General features: G+C 43.9%; 1 protein-coding gene across 1 annotated transcript in view; it reads right to left on the bottom strand.

Annotated features, from left to right (window-relative positions):
- The window catches only part of PRKAR1A (protein kinase cAMP-dependent type I regulatory subunit alpha), a 1,144,729-nt gene that overhangs the window by 66,945 nt on the left and 1,056,715 nt on the right, over nt 1-21,069 (bottom strand). The window contains exon 16 of the mRNA XM_044085123.1: nt 9,992-10,073. Within this exon, the coding sequence (XP_043941058.1) occupies nt 9,992-10,073 (82 nt within the window). The remainder of the gene's footprint in view (nt 1-9,991; nt 10,074-21,069) is intronic.

Genomic DNA, 21,069 nt, shown 5'->3' with positions numbered 1-21,069 from the left:
CTTGGGCATGAAGGAGGGATTGGTCCTGAGGGACACCCTGTCCGCATGAAAGATGATGAAAGGCTCCACTGCCATGAGGGCCTGTAATTCAGATGCCCTTCTTGCTGAAGTGATTGCTAAAAGGAAAGCTGTTTTCCAAGAAAGGAATTTTAAGTCTGCAGTAGCAGCTGGCTTGAAAAGGGGAAGAGTGAGTTTCGCCAATACAAAGTTAAGGTCCCAGGCTGGAGTTGGAGCTCTCCTGAATGGTCGTACGTTTTTGGCCCCTCTGAGGAACTGCTCGAGCAGTGGATGGAGGGGAGGTTCTGTGTTATAATGAGCTGAAATGGATGAGGCATGAATTTTGATGGAGAAGGACAGGCCCTTGTGAAGCATCTCAGTTAAGTATTGTAAAATCTGAGGTAAATTGAGCACTGCTGTGCTCATCCCTTGAGATTGGTTTCAGGCACAGAATTTTTTCCATTTTTCAGCATAAAATTTTCTAGTACTAGGCCTCCTTGCCTCTAAAATGATATCCATCTCTGGTTTACTGAGGGATGGTAAAGGAGAGATTATGTAATTAGCCAGTCTGCTAGGTTCAGTGTTTGAAGCTGAGGGTGCAGAATCTGGTTCTTCTGCTGAGACAGTAGGGTAGGAGTCTGAGGCAGGTGCCATGGGGCCAACAGTGACACACTGTGCAAGAGGGGGTGCCAGTGTTGGCAAGGCCAGTCTGGTGCAATCAAAATCGTCCTTGGTTTGTCTTGTTTGATCTTTAGTAGTACTATGGAGAGCACAGGCAGAGGAGGAAAGGCATAAACTGATAGGTTTTTCCAGCTGAAGGGCAAAGCATCCACTTTCCAAGCTTGTTTGTGAGGAGTCCTTGTGCAAAATTTGTCCAATTGATAGTTCTGGGGGGAGGAAAACAGGTTTATATCTGGGCTCCCCCTATTTGCTTGTCAACATGCTGAAAATCCTTGGTTCCAGTTTCCACTCGTGTGGGTCCATGAGGTTTCTGCTTAATTTGTCTGCCAGTGTAGTTTTCCTGAAAGGAATTGAGCTTGTAGATGCACTTGGTAGCTCAGGGCTGTGGTTCCACAATGCCATGGCTAGTCTGCAGAGGGAGTAAGAATGTGTACCCCCCTGCTTGTTTATGTACCACATAACAGTGGTATTGTCCGTCTTTACCATCAATTGTCCTGGAAGAATGTGTTCGTTGAAGGCTGTCAGAGCATTCAGTATAGCTAACATTTTTTTTTATTGATATGCAGGTCATCTGGCTTGGGTTCCATTTGCCCTGAATGCACTTCCCTGCCAGGTGAGCCCCCCATGCATAGTCTAATGCGTCTGTTAGGGTTTGGGCGGCAGGGGGATAGTGTGAATGGTAATCCCTTGTTTTGGTGGCAGGCCTCTGCCCACCAAAGGAACTCTAGCCGTAGGCAAGGTATGATAGGAGTCATTGCTTCTAGATCCTGAGAATGTTGACACCATAGGCTTTTTACATACCATTGTAGTTTCCTCATATGCAGTCTTGCATATGGAATAAGAAGACTGCAGGAAGCCATGAACCCCAAGGCTTCAAGTATTTGCCTTGCAGATAGCAGGGTTGTTGTGGCCACTTGTTTGAAGTAGGTTGTCAAATGAATGTGTGTCTCTGGCGTGAGGAAAGCCATCTGGGAAGTTGTATTCAAGCTTTCTCCCAGGAATATAATTTGTTGACAGGGTACCAGGTATGATTTCTTTTCATTTATGGTGCACCTCAGACAAGTTAGCACCCTTTATACAACGGCCAGATGATTCAAAAGTATGTCCTGGCTTTCTGCCTGAATTAGACAATTGTCCAGGTATGGGTATATGTGAATATTTCTTTGCCTGCAAAATGCAATGACTGGCGCTAGGCACTTTGTGAATACCCTGGGCGCAGTAGATAAGCCAAAGGGCAGTGCAGAGAACTGATAGTGCGTGTAGCCTGCTTTGAAGCGTAGGTATCTTCTGCAAGATTCCCTGATTGGGATGTGCAGGTAGGATTCCTTTAAATCGAGTGTTGCCAACCAAGCATCTTTGCCTAGCATATGAATCAACTGGTGAAGAGTCAGCATTTTGAATTTTGGAGTCGCCAAGAAGGTGTGTAGAGTAGACAGGTCCAGGACACGACGCCATGAATTGTCTTTCTGGGTACCACGATAAGTCTTGAGTAGAAACCTTGTCCCTTTTCCTCTTCTGGTACAGTTTGAATAGCCTTTATACTTGAGAGAGAGTACTTGCTTTTGAGCCTCTGCCCACTGATTTGGGGCTAGATCTAGCCAACTGTTTGGGGTTGGTAACGTGTGGAAGTGAAATCTGTATCCTTGGGACACTATATTTAAAACCCATTTGTCCTGGGTAATGAGTTCCCAGTTTTTTGCATGGAGAGCAATCTTTCACCCCAAAGGGGCAGTCAGTTGAGAAGTGCTTGGAAGTTTGTCATTGAGACAGTTTACCATAGGGGGCAGTTTTACTATTCCTAAATTTGGAAGTGGGGGCCCCCCACTGCTTAGTCCTGTGCGTACCCTGGGACTGAAGCCTGTGTGTTCTGCTGGATCTGAGTTTGGACTGAGAAGACCTGGAAGAGGCAGGAAAGGACCAATTCTTAGAAGGCCAATGCCTACTAAATCTTGGAGGTTGTAAGAAATCTTTAACAGTTTGCATAGATTTTGCTTTTTCCTCCATCTTTTTAAGAACATCTTCTGCCTTATTGCCAAACAGGCGGTCCTGAAAAGGGAGCATCCAGTAATTTAGCTTTAACATGATCTGGCAAGGAATGCTCCTTAAGCCAAGCATGCCTTCTAAGCAGAGACCCAGTGACAGAAGCCCTGCAAGATGCCACAAGTGAATCAAAACCACATTGCAAAATATGTTTTCCAACCTGTTCAGCAGAATGCATTAAATCCTGTAAATCCTTATTTTCAGCACAATCAGGAATCAACATCATTTTCTGTTTAAGCAATGCAATAATATGCTGCTGGATACTTTAACATATGAAACTGGCAGTTTAAGGCCTTAATGGTCAAGGTTGCAGAAGTGTATACCTTATTACCCCATCTATCCAGCGCCCTTGAGTCTCTAGGGCAGTAGGATTTTTGGCAGTAGTAGCTTTAATGCCTTTGGGTCCCCGTGAAATTGTCTCAGGATCCGCAGTAGGATTTTTGAAAAGGAACTGGTGAGAGTCAGGAACCCTGTAATATCTATCAGGTTTTCTGTGAGCAGGAGGTAAAGAATCAAGGGCCAAGCTAGATTCCGAACAGGCATCATCAACAATGTCTAGTACAGGAGGGATAGCTAAAGTCCTGTCTTGAGGCAGGAGTAAGAAATCCCTAAGCCTCTTTTTAGAATCAGAGTAATCCTGGCTTTCCCAGCGAAAATGCTCCCTAAGAGTATGCAAAGTTTCACCACAAGAGAAATCCTCCGGGGGGGGGGGGGGGGGCAGAGGGAATAGAGTCCTCTGCATCAGAATCCTCATAGGTAGATAAGGGTAAATCCTGGTCATCAGAGGAAACAAATTTCAGAATCCTGGTCAGAAGTATCATAAGCAAACTCGGTCCTAGATCTCTTAGAGGGGGATGGTTGGCTTCCCCTGATTAGAGTAATCAGGTCTTCAGCCATTCTTATCATTTGTTTTTTAGGCACAGAGGCCTGACCATGCGGTCTGGGCCTCAGTTTTCTAGGCATGGTTCGAGTTTTAGGCCTTGAAGAAGAAGATGGCGTCGGTTTAATATGCAAGTCAGTAGGCCTGAATACACCCTCAGAAGCTGGTGCCTGCACAGCAGCTCCAGACCCATCCAAGGTACAGACATCTGCAGGTTCCACGGTTGAAGCATCCTGTGGCAGACCGAATGGATCTCAGAAGAGGCCTGCGAATCTGAAGTAGCAGGTATCAGGGGCTGCGAAAGTGCCTCACTGAGTACTGGCGACTGGCTTAGAAGCGTTGTCGGCAGCTTTGGACCTAGGCAGCCTGTCTTTATCTTTGCATTTTTTCGGAATGTCGGTAGTCGGATGGCTTACTGAAGACATATCTGGATAATTGAATTGAGCACCAAAATATTTAGAAGCTTAAAATATACTGGCGACGGATAGTTTGTGGCTTAAATAAGGCACAAAACCACCAGCGAGGTACATCGTGGTCAGGGCCTAGGCAAGGAATACAGTACGAATGAAAATCGAGTATTTGCTTTCCACAAGAAATGCAATTATTTACTTTTACTGACATTGGTTTAAGGCAAGAAAAAGTTTCCTCTCGGTTCTGAAACTCGAAAACGAAAATTTCAGGCACTTGCAAACTGCTTGGTGTAATGGCGTTGGCTGCATGTTTTATACCCGACTACGTCACGGAAGAAGAGACAGCAACTGACGCAGGACCCAATACTTTGTTAATCAGGCCAAATAAGGGCTACTGCAAGCTGATAACCTAAATGTGATGACTGCAACAGTGAAACACGAAGAACATCTGCTCTGTTCAGCTGCCACTCGTGAGGATCCAGGGTCTGCCTGCTCAACTGGTCTGCCAAAACATTGAGCCTTCCTGGAAGAAACTGAGCTAGGAGATGCAGGCCCAGGGATGCTGCTATGGACCAAAGACTCAAGCTCTGTCTGCACAGGAGGTAAGAATGAGTCCCTCCCTGCTTGTTGATGTACCACATGGCTGTGGTGTTGTCTGTCCTGACAAGAAGGGTCCCTGGAGAAAGAAGATGCTTGAAAGCTAGTAAAGCCTGCTGAATTGCCATCAACTCCTTTAAGTTTATGTGCAGCTGCATCTGCTGGGCATTCCAACTTCCCTGTATGTATCTGCCATCCAGGGGAGCTCCCCAGGCGTTGTCCGATGCATCTGTGGTAATAACTTGAGTAGCCAGGGGCGGGCGAAAAAGCATTCCTTTGTTCTGTAGACAGACTGTTGCCCACCACAAACTCTGTCCGCAGACATGGAAGGAGAGGAATTATCACATCCAGGTCCTGCGTGTGTTGATACCAAGTGTTCTTGAGGTACCATTGCAATTTCCTCATATGCAGTTTTGCATATGGAATCATGAGAATGCAAGAGGCCATGAATCCCAGAGCTTGCAGGTATTTCCTTGCTGGGACAGGCTTGCCAAGTCCTTGAAGTAAACTGAAAGAGTTGTCTGCTTCTCCTGGGTGAGATATATCATCTGGGCGACTGTGTTCAGACTCGCTCCCAGGAATGTTACCTCTTTGGATGGCAAAATTTTTGATTTTTCCACATTGAGTGTGTAACGCAGGGAAGAGAGAAGAGTCTTTACAAATTCTAGATCCTTTAACAGCTGTTCCTGAGAATTTGCTTGAATTAGACAGTCGTCCAAGGACAAATCTGAATTTTCTTTTGCCTGCAAAAAGCAATGACTGGAGCCAGGCACTTTGTGAAAACTCTGGGAGCAGTAGATAAGCCAAAGGGCAGCGCAGAAAATTGATAATGTTGCTTGCCCACCCTGAAACGAAGGTATTGCCTGAACTTTTCCTGATAGAGATGTGTAGATAAGCTTCTTTGAGATCCAATGTTACCAGCCAGGAATCCTTTTCTAACATTGGCAGTAACTGATGCAGAGTGAACATTTTGAACTTTGGAATTATCAAGAAAGAGTTCAGGATGGATAGATCTAGGACAGGATGCCAGGTGCCTTCTTTTTTTGGAATTAGGAAAAGTCTGGAAGAGAAACCCTGGCCTACCTGCTGAGCAGAAACTGATTCTATTGCTCCCAGATGTAACAGAAACAAAAATTGCTTTTCTACTTCTGCATTTTGGTTTGGAGGAGCATCTAGGAATCATTTGGGTACTGGAAAGGTGTGGAAAGAAAACTTGTGCCCTAGGGATACAGTTCTGAGTACCCATTTGTCGCCAGTGATAGTGGCCCAAACATTTGTAAAAAGGGCTAACCTTCCCCCTAAAGGACTCTCTGGGCAAGCAAGAACAGGCAGAAGTTGGTCAGTGTCACTGAGAATGTTTACATTGAGATGCAGGCTTAGAACTTCCCGCCTTGGAAGAGGAAGCCTACCAACGCTTAGATCTTTGAGAGGTAGCCACCTGTCCCCTAGAAGATTTGTAACCTCTAGTACTAGAACGGCTCTGTCTGCTGTTAACAGGGAACGTCCAGCTCTAAGAAGGGTAATTCCTGCTAAAGCGAGGAGGCTGAACATGCAGAAAGTCTTTAACTGTCTGCATAGACTTGGCCTTGTCTTCCATCTTCTTGAGCACTTCCTCTGCCTTGCTGCCAAAAAGACTGTCCTTATGCAAAGGTACAGCTAAAAGCTTAGTCTTAAACAGGCTCTGGTAGGGGCTGCTCCCTGAGTCAAGCGTGCCTTCTAATAACAGAGCCAGTGGCTGTAACCCTACAGGAGGCTTCTAGAATGTCAAAACCACAATGTAATGAATGCTTATTGACTAGACTGGCAGAATTCAGCAAGTCCTGCATATCCTTACTCTCCACCAACTGAGGCGCACCTGCTATCCTAGACTTAATAGCTTCCAAGGTGGCAAGACAATGAGTAGACCTAATAGGAAGAGTGGCAGAGGTATAAACTTTTTTACCCCACCTATCTAGGTTCCTGGATTCCCTGTCAGAAGGAACAGGACTTTTAGTAACAGTGGCCTTAACTCCTTTAGGGCCTTGAAAAATAACCTCTGGATCAGCCAATGGATTCCTGAAAAAAACAAATGAGAATCAGGGACTCTATAGTACCTATCAGGTTTCCTGGGAGCAGGAGGAACTGAATTTGGAGTCGAGGAATTTTCTAGAAAAGCATCATCAACCACTTCCAACACAGATGGAATAGCCAAAGGCTTATGCTGAGGCAAATCCAAAATCTCCCTAATCTTTTTCTTAGAAATGGGGTAAGCCTGACTTTCCCATTTAAAATGTTCCCTGAGAGTATTTAAAGTATCACCAAAAGGGAAATCTTCTGGAGGAGAAGCAGAAGGGTGGGATTCCTCTACGTCTGAATCCTCAAAAGGAGAGAAAGCTTGTGAAACCTCTTCATCAACAGAAATGCTAGAAGTTTTTAGCGAAAACCACAGCAGGAAACGGATCGGAACCAACGTTTCTTTAGTAATCCAGTTTTTATTCAAATAGAGCCAGTAACAAAAAATGTTCGATAGAGCAAATAAAAAAAAGTGTTGCAGTTCTGTTCTTAGTCAAACACATAGAACCACAAAAGAATAACTCCAATAGATCCAAGTGTTGCAGTTCTGTTCTTAGTCAAACACATAAAACCACAAAAGAATAACTCCAATAGATCAAGCGCTTTCGCCCGGGCTCTCCCGGGCTTTTTCAAGATAATTTTACTAAGCAACCTATATGCTTATATACCTCATGGTTAGCCATTAATTAATTGTGTAATTATTTTATTAAGACTTATTCAAGCATTTCTATGCTTAAAGCTGTATTCCCTTCGTAGGAGTAAAAAATGTTTAAAAATATTAAAGAATTATTAAAAGATGTCCTTTGTGCAACGTGTTTTTATGTTCTTTGGTTCCCACCACTTATTGTGGAATGCTTTGTTTGTCAGGACTGTTTATATTTATGTATGTATTATTTTTCAAACGGACTGCTTTTCTACAATAAAATGAATTTCTTTTCTTCTTTTGTATTATGCTCATTGCATTTAGGTGGAAAGCCGTACTTATAAGGATTTGATATTTGGTGATGTTTTGTCATCTCTTGACATTTGGTTTTACTGGTTTTGATCGCTGATACCAAGGCATTTTATGGATGTGTACTACGATTTTTTATTATTTATTAAGATTACATTAATGCTATTATTGTTGTTAATTTTCGTATTTTTTACTTAAAAGGAATTTGTATGTGTTTTTATTTTGAAATGTTAATTTGTGCATCATAAATTAATTTACTATAATTATTATAAATAACTATAAAAATATAAAATTTATAAAATTAGTAACATTTATTTTTTATTGTTTATTATTATATTATATAAATGGGCCATTAAATAATCAATTATTGAATAAATAAATAACTTATTACTTTTAATAAATAAATAAATAATTAATTATTCAATACATAATTATTACATGTATACACAAAAATGCTGTGGTTTTCGCTAAAAACCTTGAGGTTGTCCTGCATTGTTCTTGTTTGCTTATTAGAAATGCTAGAAGTATCAGAACCTGAAAAGGACAAAGCCTCAGGAGAGACATTCCTACCTCTTTTTGAAGGAGGAAGCTGTGAACCCCTAAATAAGAGTCAAAAGGGTCATCAGCTTTTTTTAACTATTTAAGAATGAGGGGAACGAGAGGAAACTGGAGCCTGCTTCTTCACCGGCTTACGACTGGAAGATTTACCTGCAAGTCTAAAGGACTCGGGGGGGGGGGGGGTGCTGGCAACCTCAGAAGTTGCAGCCAAAGTCGTCTGTATGAGCTTGTTGTCAGAGCAAAGAATGGAGGTCTCGGACACCGGAATCAACTTCGCGTCTCTGGATCCAGCTGAAGAGGCAACAGGTGGAAGGTCATAAGGCAAAATGGATGCCGGAGGCCTGGGGGCCTCTGAAATGGTCTCAACTGAGGCCTGCGGTCGAAAATCTGCAGGTTGCAAAGGCGCCTCACTGGCTACCGCATGACTGATGACCAACCTAACATTATCAGAGGACTTGACCTTCGGAAGCCTGTCGCGGTCCTTATCTTTAAGCTTCTTGGGGATATCTGAAGCTTGAAGACCTGCGGATGCCATATCGACAAACTTTGGCCAAAATCCAAAATGCTTAGCCCGACGACGAATAGTATGCGGATTAAAGGAAGCACAAAGATCACCATTAGGAACGTCGTGGTCAAGGCCTAAACAAATACAATAGGAATGAAAATCTCTATGGGGAATCTGCTTTCCACAGGTGAGACAATTATTAACCTTTTCTGACATTCGTTAAGGCAAGAAAAGTGGACTCCCAACGGGGTACTTAACTGTAGTTGACTTCAACTTTGTAGTAGGAAACAAAGAAGGTAAACTGCCGACTAGCACTCATGCAAGAAATGCTTCTGCTTTTGGCTCTGCGGCAAGGAAGACTAAGGAAGTGACATCAGCTGCCCCCTTTTGTATTGGACGCCCTGTCGTCCTCTGCAACAGACGACAGACATCATCATTTTTACTTACCTTTGGTATTCTGGCCGATCGAGGGCTACCAGGAGCCGGATAAACTCATTGGTTAGGACTGCAACAGTGAAACACGATGAACATCTAATATCTTCACTCAGTGTCGCAACAAAAAGATCATCAAGGAGGATTTTTTTCTTGCTTCTTAAAGTAATTCTGTTTTGACAAACTATTTTTTCCCCCAAGTTTTAAACCACATTAGCTAAGAAAAGTACAAATGTTAAGTTTTCTACCTTAAAAGTCCTCTAACTTAAAACTTTTAGTGACATACAAAGGTATCGTTGTTGAGGAACAGCTAGGACAGGGAAAGCTGCCCCAAGCACATGACATTAGTGTGGTGCGATCAGCAGTTGATTAAAAGGAGGTACTGCAGTGATGACATCCACAAATGAATGCTGATGCCACATTTGCAGTCATGGCCAGTGTTTTCTTTGGGTATGAATTTCTAACTGCAACAAACCAAATGTTACATTTCTAGCAAGAGGTTTGGTACAGTTTCAGAAGACTTCTTTTGATCCTCAATGTTGAAAGGATGCCAACAACTGGAACTGCAGTGGGTGCTAGAGAATGGAAGCTATGCCTCTGTACCATTGGATGGTTGCTCTGGATCAGTCCTTAATGTCAATGCGTATGACAAGAGAGCAATTATTCAAGTGGAAAGACTAAAATGAACATATGATGAACAGAAAACAAGACAATTAAAAGTTGGGGGGGGGGTCTCAATTTCCTCCATGGAAGCTGGTGCAAAAACACTCCGGAAAGAAAGACATAACACTCAACCAGACATTGTCATAGTGTAATGGCTGCTCTTTTGAAAGAGTGGAACGAGATGGGCAGAATGCTTCTGTAATGTACCATGTTTGCAAACTCACCAAAATAATCAGATGGTCCCAATCTTCCTACTTCAACAAATTCTTCATTCTCTGATCTGCGCTGTAGTACAGCAGCTGTTCCCTGAAAGTAAAAATAAGAAAAATAAATAAAATTGTTCATGGTTTACCAAACACATTATCAAGTCCCAACCAATATTTCATGATCAACTTGAAAGTGGAACTTTTTCATAGCCTCAGCAAAAGGGAGTGCTCTGCCTCCATTACACCAAATGTGCCAGCTGTATAGCAAGTTTTAAATTAAATGCGTTTCCAACAATAAGATGCTTTGACTGATGTAAGTAACTGCTTTACAGACTGCGCTGTACTAGGCAGCAAGACTAAGCAAATAGTGAAACTAAAAATTACACTCTCTTCATTTAAATGCAGTGATCAGCATTACTGCATTACCCTATAGTGCAGAAACATTTCACACCTAATTGCAGTGCTGACGGAATGGATGGGTTACTACCGATTACAGTAGTCAATGATCAAGTCATGAAGTAACTAACATGCCCAACAAAAAATGCAAGGAAGATGCAGCCTACATCAATGGACTTAAGAGAAGCTGTACATGAAATGTTGGTAGAGCAGTTTTAATACAAAATAATAAAAAACATTTGTTAACCAGGTAGGCCCTCTGGGCACTCAGTCCAGTTTAACAGGCGTTCTGGGAGCAATGTCTGGTTAGGTTCTTGCTCAAGGCCATACAAGAAGTAAATGCGGTATGAGGGTCTCAAACCTTGTACCATCGGAGCTACAGTTCACAGCCTCAACCCTCTGCACCAACTGCCATGGTCTTTGTATACATTAGTTATGCACATTTTGATAAAGAAATCAACACTACACTTTTGGAATTTTAACCATAAATTTTAGAATACTGTTTGGATTACATGCAATGATAAAATGATGTGGGCTTTGTAAAAAAGAAAAATCACTAATTAATGCAAAATGCAGAAATATGCAGCAGGACACAGGTTCCTATCACACAGTCGAACTTGTACAAATTCGAACCTCATATGGTCAAGACCATAAGTTCGAACTTGTACAAGTTTGAGCGTTTAAACAGAAATCTCCGTAAGGGGAGGTTTCTGTTCATTTCAATGTGGTGCGATCTCGGAGTTGGTATATTTAAGTAGCGGGGGTTAGGGGGTGTGCACGGGGGCTTGCCCCCCTGCTTAAAACAGTTTATTTTGTTTTTACTTTTTTTATCACTAGTCGAAGTTTTTTTAACTTCGAATGGAATGGTTAGAATCTTCCGTGTTTGAAGTTATAAAACTGACTGTGATATAGACCCACAGGACACTACTATCTGTCACAACCCATGCAAATAATTAACTGCCACTAAAAGTGTAAACAGCAATTGCTCAGATGCGATGATCTAATAGTTTATATGAAAACGAAAATGGCAGTCACCATAAAATCTATGCAAACTAACACAGACATGTACACATAGGATGAGTCAGTTTCTTAATTTACTCTGAAATCCTTGTCTGGAATATGAGAAAAAAAATACTTGTATGCAGTTACGTTACACTGAGGAAAAAGATGCTCAGACAATTCAGAGCAGATTAAAATGGAGACATCTTCAAAACTTCAGAGAGCCACTTATGAATTAGTTTACTCTGTACTTCCTTTTCATTTACATTAACAATCAGACTGCTTACTTTTGTTGCCCACACCCCCAAATCATAAATAAACAGTGAATCCCAAGCAACCCCTGACAAGCTTCCCAGTACAAATCAAGTCACGATAAACCAGTTAAAACCCTGTGCTACACCAAATCAATAAAAATACAGGTCTCCTCCCTTACATGTACAGCTACTGAAAGTTTTGTCTGGCCTATCCACCCAGAACATTAACTTGACTTTTAAATTAAAGCCTGCTAAAGTAATAAGAAATAAGATACTTTCTTACTCTTATCAGTTAACCTACAAAAAGGGCTCTTCCTTGATGGTTCCCTATGGTTGGGTTTATGCTCTCCACCAGTTAGAAAAATGTTAAGTGCTTACCATAATGTTCCAGCTGTGTTGTTCACTTTCATTCTTCCTCAACAAAAGGGTTCAGATCTGGCACTTGGATCAGACTCTGCCATTACACTATCTTGTGGCTCCTGACAAACCCTCGAGCTCCTTCCCTACCCATAATGCACCACCCCCAACATCCCTCAGATCCTATTTACAGCTCACGAGAAATAGAAACTATAAAGGATTTGCCATAACTGGAATTCAACAAAAGGGACATGCAGTGAAGCTACGAGTCTCATTCCTCCACAAATCATTTGAGAGAAATGGAGGGGGATGGAGGGTGGGAAGCTGAGGAAGAAGGAAAATTGACAACATGGATGGACAGATATGGTAACTTTTTCATTTATTCCTCAACAGATGGGACAGAGTCTCCAGCTAAATGAATTTCTGGGTGTACAATAAGGAAGGATATTCCTCAACACGGTTGAAATGAAGGCTGCTCTTCCCCTCAAGACCAGATCTAGTTTGTAATGAGGGATAAAGGTATGCGGATTTGACCAAACTGTAGCTGCACAAATACTGTACATGGATGCTCTACAGTGGAATACCATGGAAGTAGCCATAAATGTGGCTGAGTAAGCTTTTAGGTTTATACTAGGCTATCTGCCCGAGGGCATTTACAAGCCTAGCCCATCGTTTTGTGGCTTACGCCACCCCTTTAGTATGGGGAACTATACCCATTATTTTGCTGTGCCTCTGTCGAGCAGTGACACTGAGGTAATCCCTGGGGTATATCTGCGATCTCCCATCCATTGGTCAAGATTTCTCTTGAACAAGGCCAGCGAGGTGCTCTGCCTCACATATACCGGGATTTTGTTCCACAGCATAGGGAGTCTTTGGGTGATGAATCTATCCCTCCAGCACGTCCTATTAATAGCCGTGTCGAGGTTTAAGTCTCCCGCCCTTGTGGCTCTGATGGATCTAGATTTTTTGAGGTGAAGCATATTCATCAAATCTGGGTTTGACATGGCCTTGTATGTTAGGCAGAGGTCACCTCTGAGCAGCGTGGCGACTGAATAGAGCTGGAGTTCTTTCAGTCGGGCAGCATAGGACAGATTTTTGAGACCCTTTATCCTTTTGGTGAGGAACTTTTGTGGCCTCTCCAGCTGCTGCAAGTGTCGGGTCAGATACATTCCGAATGGGGCATTGTACTCAATCATTGGTCTGATGAGTGATGAGTAAAGGGAGACCATGACCTCCCTTGATCTAGATGAGAATCCCTTCATGATAAGGTGGGCAATGTAGAAGGTCTTCCTAACTACTTTAGCTACATGGGTGTCGAATGATAGACTACTATCAACCTGGGTCCCCAGGTCCCTGATAACTTCTTCTGTGCTCAGTGGATTGCCACCTATTTGGTAGCTAGGGGTAACCTTGTTTTTCCGAAGGGTATGACTATGCATTTTTGGCATTTAACTTTAGGCCATGGCTCTGGCACCAGTTATCCATTTCTGTGAGACCCTTCTGAAGGATATCTGTGTCAGATGTGTTTTCTACTATGGCCCAGTTTGCAGTCATCTGCAAACTTTGTCAGCCATAACCCTCCTGTGTTTGCTTGTACTGAAAAGTAGATGCCAAACAAGAGTGGGCCCAGGACTGAGCCCTGTGGGACACCACTTGTGACAGGCTTTGAGTCTGACATGGCGCCAGCAACTCTGACCCTGTGGGTTCTGTCACTCAGCCAGTTTGCAACCCATCTTGTGATGTATGGGTTAACATTTAAGCTGATGAGTTTTTCAATGATACCCGAGTGGGGTATTGTATCGAGGGCCTTCGCCAGATCGAGGTAGGCTGTATGGACTGCCTTTCCCTCATCAATGGCTTTGGTGATTGTTTCGAAAAAGTCAACCAAATTTAAAAGGCATGATCTGCCTTTGACAAAGCCAAACTGGGTTGGATCCAAAGTCTACAAATTCCCTATGTCTTTATTTATGAGGTCCATTATGATCCTCTCCATAGCTTTGCAGATAAGGCTTGTCAAGCTAATGGGACGGTAATTTCCAAGGTCGGTGGAGGCACCGCCTTTGTGAAGTGGGACCACAGTTGCAGTGCGCCACTCCCTGGGTACGTATCCAGAGGTAAGACTTTGATTAAACAGCTGTCCTAGCTGTGGGTTTAATTCCTCATTGAGTTCGTGGAGCACACAGCCGGGGACACCATCGGGTCCCATGGATGCTGTGTTTTTTGCTTTGGAGAGAGCAGTTCTCACTTGGGCTGGAAATGTTTGGGGGCTGCAATCGTTTGGTATAGATATCTCTCCTTTGGGGAGGGGAGAAGTTTGCACTGAACCTGTCAGCCAGTATGTTGGCAATGTCTGTAGGATCAGTAATCTTCACATCATTATGAACTAGTTCTGAGCATATCTGGGAGTTTCCTCCCAGGTTTCTAACATAGCTAAAGAAGGCCTTATGATTGTCTTTTGAGTCTTTAGCTATTTTTCTCTCAAAATTTGCTTTGGATGATTTTATGAGAGCTCTTAGTTTTTTACTTATAGTGATCAAGGGTGTCTTACCTTTTAAGGATTTTGCTCTATCTTGTAGTAGCTTCTTCCTTTTGTTGTCAAGTTTGTTTATGGCTGGGGTCCACCAGACTGGACGCTTGCCTTTGGTACAAAGAGTCTTTGTTTTGCTTGGGATTGCCTTATCCATGCAGTCCTGCAGGTGCTGGTAGAAGGCATTTGTAAGTGATTCAGCGGCTTGAGTACTGTTTTCCGCTGGCTCGGGGCCTTAAAGGAGACCACACTAGTCTTTAGAAGTGTGAAGTCGGCTTTGAGAAGTTCTTTACTGTGGTCTTTTATTTCAGGTGGGGTGGGATGAGGACCTCCAGCGAGATTAGTTTGTGATCTGATCTCACCAGTGAGGGGTATACTTCCGGTGTTGAACATTGTGCTCCCATGTTCGTGATGATGAGATCAAGTATGTTATCTCCTCTTGTGGGGATGGTGACTAGTTGTTCCATGGCATTTGAGTTTATGAATTCCAGGAACTTTTGGGCTAGGGTGTTTGGGTTTGAGTAGTGTTCCCAAGTCTATATTAGGGTAATTGAAGTCACCTAGTATGATGGTGTTTGGTGATACATTTATCCCCTCTAGTGTTTTCAGGAAGGCCATGTGAGGTTCCTGAGTTTGTGAGGGTGGCCTGTAACATGCTACAATTTGCAGAGCAGTCTTGCCTATGGTTAATTGCACCTGGATGGTCTCCGATGCATCGTGCGTTGCCACCAGTCTTGAGGTGTGGGTGTCCTTGATGAATATGGATACCCCCCCCTCCTTTCTTGGTATTGTCCGGATTTTGGGGCCGGAACGCATGATATGAGGTAAAACCTGATAGTGCTGGGGTGCTCTCAGGAGCCTTGAACCAGGTTTCTGTCACAGCACAGACATCGATGTTCTCCATACTGAGAAGGGCCTCGAGTGCGTGCATTCTGAGATTTAGACTTCTGGCATTGAGCAGCATTACCCTTAGTTTTTTTCCTTTTTTGTGTTCTAGGGTGGTATGTTTAGAATTTGAGCCTTGCCTAAAAAGGCACTATGGGGTGGCAAGAGCCTTTGCCAATATCCAGAATCCCAGGGTGACAGGTGCAAGCCGTCCCTCATGGCAGCGTGGCTTGTCCAGCATGTCATCCCAGGCAGACAGACACTGGATCCCCTTTGAATGACACCAGTGTTTAAGCCAATTGTTAAAGCTGATCATCTTATCTCTGTATTGTGGCATCATTCTTGGTGAAGGTAGGATACTGCTCAAGGTCAGGGTCATACCTGCCTGGGCTACATAATCAGAGAGCTCCTCAATGTCTCTTTTCATGTAGTCCAAGGAGGTACTTAGGTACTTAATGGTTTAGGTAAAGGAAGATCCAATTTTTTGTGGGCAAATGAAATGCACTGTCAACCATCTAGAAATAAGTACTTTTGTAACTGATTTGTGCAATTTGTCATGTGCAAATGAAACACACAGCTGGTCTGTCTTTCTAAATTATTTTGCTCTGTGCAGAGAGAAACTTAATTGTCTATGAACATCCAGTAAGTGCAGTATATCTTATCCTTCATTCGTAAAGTTTGGGAAGAATGCTGGCAGGTTAATGGCCTAGTTAATGCTGGATTCTGACACCACATCCAAAGAACTTCAGTAGACAGCCACATGGACTCAAAAGGCAAACCATAAGTATCCAAAAAACAAGAGTTCAACCATTAGGAAAGTACAGTTGTGTACACTTACCATAAGTGTAGATGTTAGAGTGTATTCACTATTGCGGTCATCACATTTAAGTTATCCCTGCCAGGGTAGCCCTCGGCCGGCCTGAACACCAGAAGCTTAGTATTTCTGCGTTGGTTGCTATCGCTTCAGGACTGACGTCAGGTCGTCAGTAGTATAAAGTAAGGCAGCCGATGCCATTACATCAGTTTTTCTTGCCCTAACCTGTCAGGAGCCCCAAGTGGGAGCCAGGTTCTGGTGGAAGAACCCCATTGTAGAAAGTTGTTGTTGTGTCTTTTGGCTTTTCCTGGTTAGGAGTCGCCACAGCGAAACTCCGGTCCGCTAATGATTGGTAGTTGATTTTTACGTGCCGAGTTACCAGCCCTGATGCACAACCTTCAATGAAGGTACGCCCATTCACGCATGTCTCCACGCAGAAGACGCTCTAGCGGAGAATCGAACCAGACAGCGTCTTACTGTGAAATACCAATATGTTCCTTGTGAGGAAAGAGAAGAAGAAGAAGAGGGGGATGGAGGGAGGGAACCAGGACTGCAACAGTGAATACACTCTAACATCTACATTTATGGTAAGTACACAACTGTACTATGTTCTTCATGTTCCACTGTTGCAGTCATCACATTTGGGTGAATTCCCAAAGCTGAGGAAATGGGTGGAGGCAGTCAAGAAAACTAGGGGCTGGCCAGGATGCCCTGCAAGACTGCAGAGGCAAACCCTGCCCTGGATTTGGAGAAGATAGGCAGGTGGTAATGTTTGGTAAAGGTGTGAACAGATGTCCAGGTGGCAGCCTCCAGGATGTCCCTGGTGGGGACTCCTCTGAGGAAAGCTGCAGAGGTGGAGACTGCCCTGGTGGAGTGCGTCCTGACCCCCTTGGGGGGAGGCTTTCCATGTTGCTTGTAAAAGAAATGGATGCAGTGTGCTATCCATTTTTAAATGGTTTGTTTGGAGATAGCTTTGCCCCTGCAGCAAAGCTAAATAGCAGTTGATCAGACTTTCTGAAGGATTTAGTCCTGTCTAGATAAAATCTGAGCTGTCTGTGCACATCTAGAGAGTGCAGGATATTTTCCCTCCTGTTCTGTGGGTTAGGGAAAAAGGTGGGCAAATGAATGTATTGGTTGAGAGCCACACCAGACACCACCTTGGCATGAAGGATGGGTTAGTCCTTAGGGCCCCTGTCAGCATGGAAGATGATGAAGGGTTCCACAGCCATGAGTGCTTGCAGCACGGAGACCCTTCTGGCTGAAGTGATGGCCAGAAGGAAAGCTGTCTTCCAGGAGAGAAATTTTAGCTCTGCTGAAGAGGCTGGTTTGAAGGGGGGCAGGGTGAGCTTTTTCCATCACAAAGTTAAGGTCACAAGCTGGGGTTGGTGCTCTTCTGGGTGGCTTCAAGTTGCTAGCCCCTCTTAAGAGCTGTTTGATCAGAGGGTGTGAGAAAAGGGGCTGCTCAGTGGGGAAATGAGCAGAGATAGCAGAGGCATAAATTTAACAGAGGAAAAAGAGAGAGACCACTGTGTAGCAGATCAGCTAAGTAATCCAGGATGAGAGGGCTGAGCCATATTGGCTCCCTTAGCCTCAATCCAGGTGCTGAACCTTTTCCATTTGCCAGCATAAGACTTTCTAGTGCTAGGGCGTCTGGCCTCACGTATGACATCTAGAACCTGTTGACTAAGGTTGGCAGATTGATCGGGGGTTAGGGAATAAGCCAAGTTGCCAAACTGAGGATCTGCAATTCGGGATGCATGAATTCTCCTTCCCTCTGGGTCAGGAGGGTTGCAATCTGAGTGAGATGCCATTGTGGCAGTGAGGACAGGCTGCACAGCAGTGGGTACCAGTGCAGCAATAAGAATTGTCCTTGGCTTCTCCTTTATTTTGAGCAGTACCATGGGGATGAGAAAAAGTGGAGGAAAGGCATAGACTGATAGAATGACCAGGGAAAGGACAAGGCATCCATTTTCCAAGCCATGCAGTGATGCTCCCTGGTGCAGAACATGCTTAGCTGATGGCTAGTGTGGGAGGCAAAGAGATTGACCTTCGGGGTGCCCCATTTCTGAGATATCAGGGTGAAGGTTCTTTTGTCGAGTTGCCACTCATGTGGGTCCAGAAGATTTCTGCTTAAGTGATCTGCCAGAGAGTTTTGAGAACCTGGTAGGAATTGTAGGAATTGTGCTAACAGGTGGAGTTGCATGGCAGAGGCTGTGTACCAAAGGGTCATGGCCAGCCTGCACAGAGGGTAGGAGTGAGTCCCTCCCTGCTTGTTGATGTACCACATCACAGTAGTGTTGTCTGTTTTGATCAGGAGAGCCCCTGGGGAGAGAAGGGACTTAAAAGCTGTCAAGGCGTGCTGGACAGCTATCATCTCGTTTTGGTTGATGTGCAGATGGATTTGCTGTGGGCTTCATTGGCCCCATTGTGGGAGCATGCTATTGCCCATCAAAGAAAATCTTTTCTGAGGCAAGGTATCACGGGTATGAGTCTCTAGATCTTGGGAGTGTTGACACAAAAGGCTTTTTAGGTACCACTGAAGTTTCCTCATATGCAGTCTGGCATACGGAATGAGTAGAATACAAGATGCCATGAACCCCAGAGCTTGTAGGATTTTCCTTGCAGATAACTGGGGTCTGGGTGGCCAGTTGAGAGAAGTAGGCTGTCAGGAAAGTTTGATTTTCTGCTGCAAGGAATGTCATCTGGGATGCTCTGTCCAGGCTTGCTTCCAGGAATATAATCCTTTGGGGTGGGTACTTGTTTGGATTTCATTTCGTTGATTGTTACCCTAGGGAGGTTAGTAGGGACTTGACAAAGGCCAGGTGCTTGACCAGCTTTTCCTGGCTATCTGCCTGAATTAGGCAGTTGTCTAAGTATGGGTAAATCTGGACATTCCTTTGTCTGCAAAAAGCAATGGCCGGAGCCAGACATTTCTGAAAACTCTGGGAGTAGTAGAAAAGCCAAAAGGAAGTGCAGTGAACTGAAAGTGCAGAGATCCTGCCCTGAAACAGAGATATTTTCTGCATGATTCCCTGATAGGAATGTGAAGGTAGGCCTCTTTTAGGTCTAGGGTGGCTGGCCAAGAATTCTTGGAGAACATAGGTAGCAGCTACTGGAGGGTGAGCATTTTGAATTTTGGTATCAACAGGAAGGTGTTTAGAATGGATAGATCGAAGATGGGGCGCTAGGTGCCCTCTTTTCTGGGTAACAGAAAAAGTCTGGAGTAGAAACTTTGGCCTTTCTGCTCTGCAGGAACGTGCTCTATTGCCCTCATAGAGAGCAGGGACAGGACTTGCTTTTGCGCCTCTTCCCACTGGTTTGGAGGTAGATTTGGGAACCCTTTTGGAGCTGGAAGGGTGTGGAAAGAAAATTTGTAACCTGGGATACTATATTGAGAACCCAGCGGTCATTGGTAATGGTGGCCCATGTGCTTGCATGAAAGGAGAGTTTTCCTCCCAGGGGTAAGTGAAGATGGGCAGAAGGAGGTGGTGGGCGAGGAGAGTCACTGTGAGTTCTTACCATAAGGGGATGGCATGGAACTCCCTGTTTATGAAGTGAAGGAATGACTGCTGTCTGAGGGATCTGCTTCCAAGGGGTCTGGGCTGTACTGGCTTGGTGGGAGCAGGAAAGGACCAGTGCTTGGACGGACAATGCCTGCTGAACCTGGGTGGCTGGACCTGTAAGAAATCCTCAGCTGTCTGCATAGATTTTGCTTTTTCTTCCATCTTTTTTAAGACCTCTTCTGCCTTCGTGCCAAATAAGCTGTCTTTGTGCAAGGGGGGGAATACAACAATTTAGATTTAACATGGTCTGGCAAGCGCTGTTCCTTAAGCCAAGCATGTCTTCTAAGGACAGAAAGTACAGTTGTGTACACTTACCATAAATGTAGATGTTCGAGTGTATTCACTGTTGCAGTCATCACATTTGGGTTATCTGCTTACAGTAGCCCTCAGTCGGCCTGATTATCAAACTCTTGGGTCCTGCATCGGTTGCTGTCTCATCTTCCATGACGTCAGGTAGTCAGGGGTATAAAGTATGCAGCCGATGCCATTACATCAGTTTTCTTGCCCCAGATGTTAGGTTAGTGTTAGGTTAGGTGCCCCCCTAATGGGAAACAATTATATATTATACACACACATACATGTACACACACACACACACACACACACACACACACACACACACACACATATAGATATATATATATATATATATATATATATACATACATATATATACATACACACACACACACACATATATATATATATATATATATATATATATATAAATATTATACACACACAAGGTTATACCTCCAAAAAAAAGCAAGTACAACAAAAAGCTTTTAAGCATAGTAAAGGAGAGTAGAGGTATAGCCAAAAGAAGTCAGGGGGCTGGAGGGAGGGTAACCAGGACTGCAACAGTGAATACACTCTAACATCCACATTTATGGTAAGTGTACACAACTGTACTATGTTCTTTGTGTTTCACTGCTGCAGTCTTCACATTTGGGTAGATTCCCAAAGCTAAGGATGGGAGGAGGGATTTAGATAGCATTAAGAGCAGCTAGAAGGCCTTGCAAGACTGCAATGGCAAAGCCAGCTCTGGATTTAGAGAAAATTGGCAAATGGTAATGCTTGGTGAAAGTATGTACAGAACTCCAGGTAGCTGCATCTAGGATGTCTCTGGTAGGGACACCTCTGAGAAAGGCTGTACAGGTAGATACAGCCCTGGTTGAATGGGGTAAATCCCCTGTGGGATAGGTTTTCCATGGTGCTTATAGCAGAAATGAATACAATGGCCTATCCATTTAGAAATGGTTTGCTTTGAAATAGCCTTCCTCTCTGCCCCTGCATTAAAT

This window comes from Protopterus annectens, chromosome 10.part0 (assembly GCF_019279795.1).
Source record: "Protopterus annectens isolate FY-2018-M chromosome 10.part0, PAN1.0, whole genome shotgun sequence".
In the NCBI taxonomy this organism is placed as follows: domain Eukaryota; kingdom Metazoa; phylum Chordata; order Ceratodontiformes; family Protopteridae; genus Protopterus; species Protopterus annectens.
Note: the sequence above shows the minus strand (reverse complement) of the source record. Positions and strands in the feature narration are given on the sequence as shown.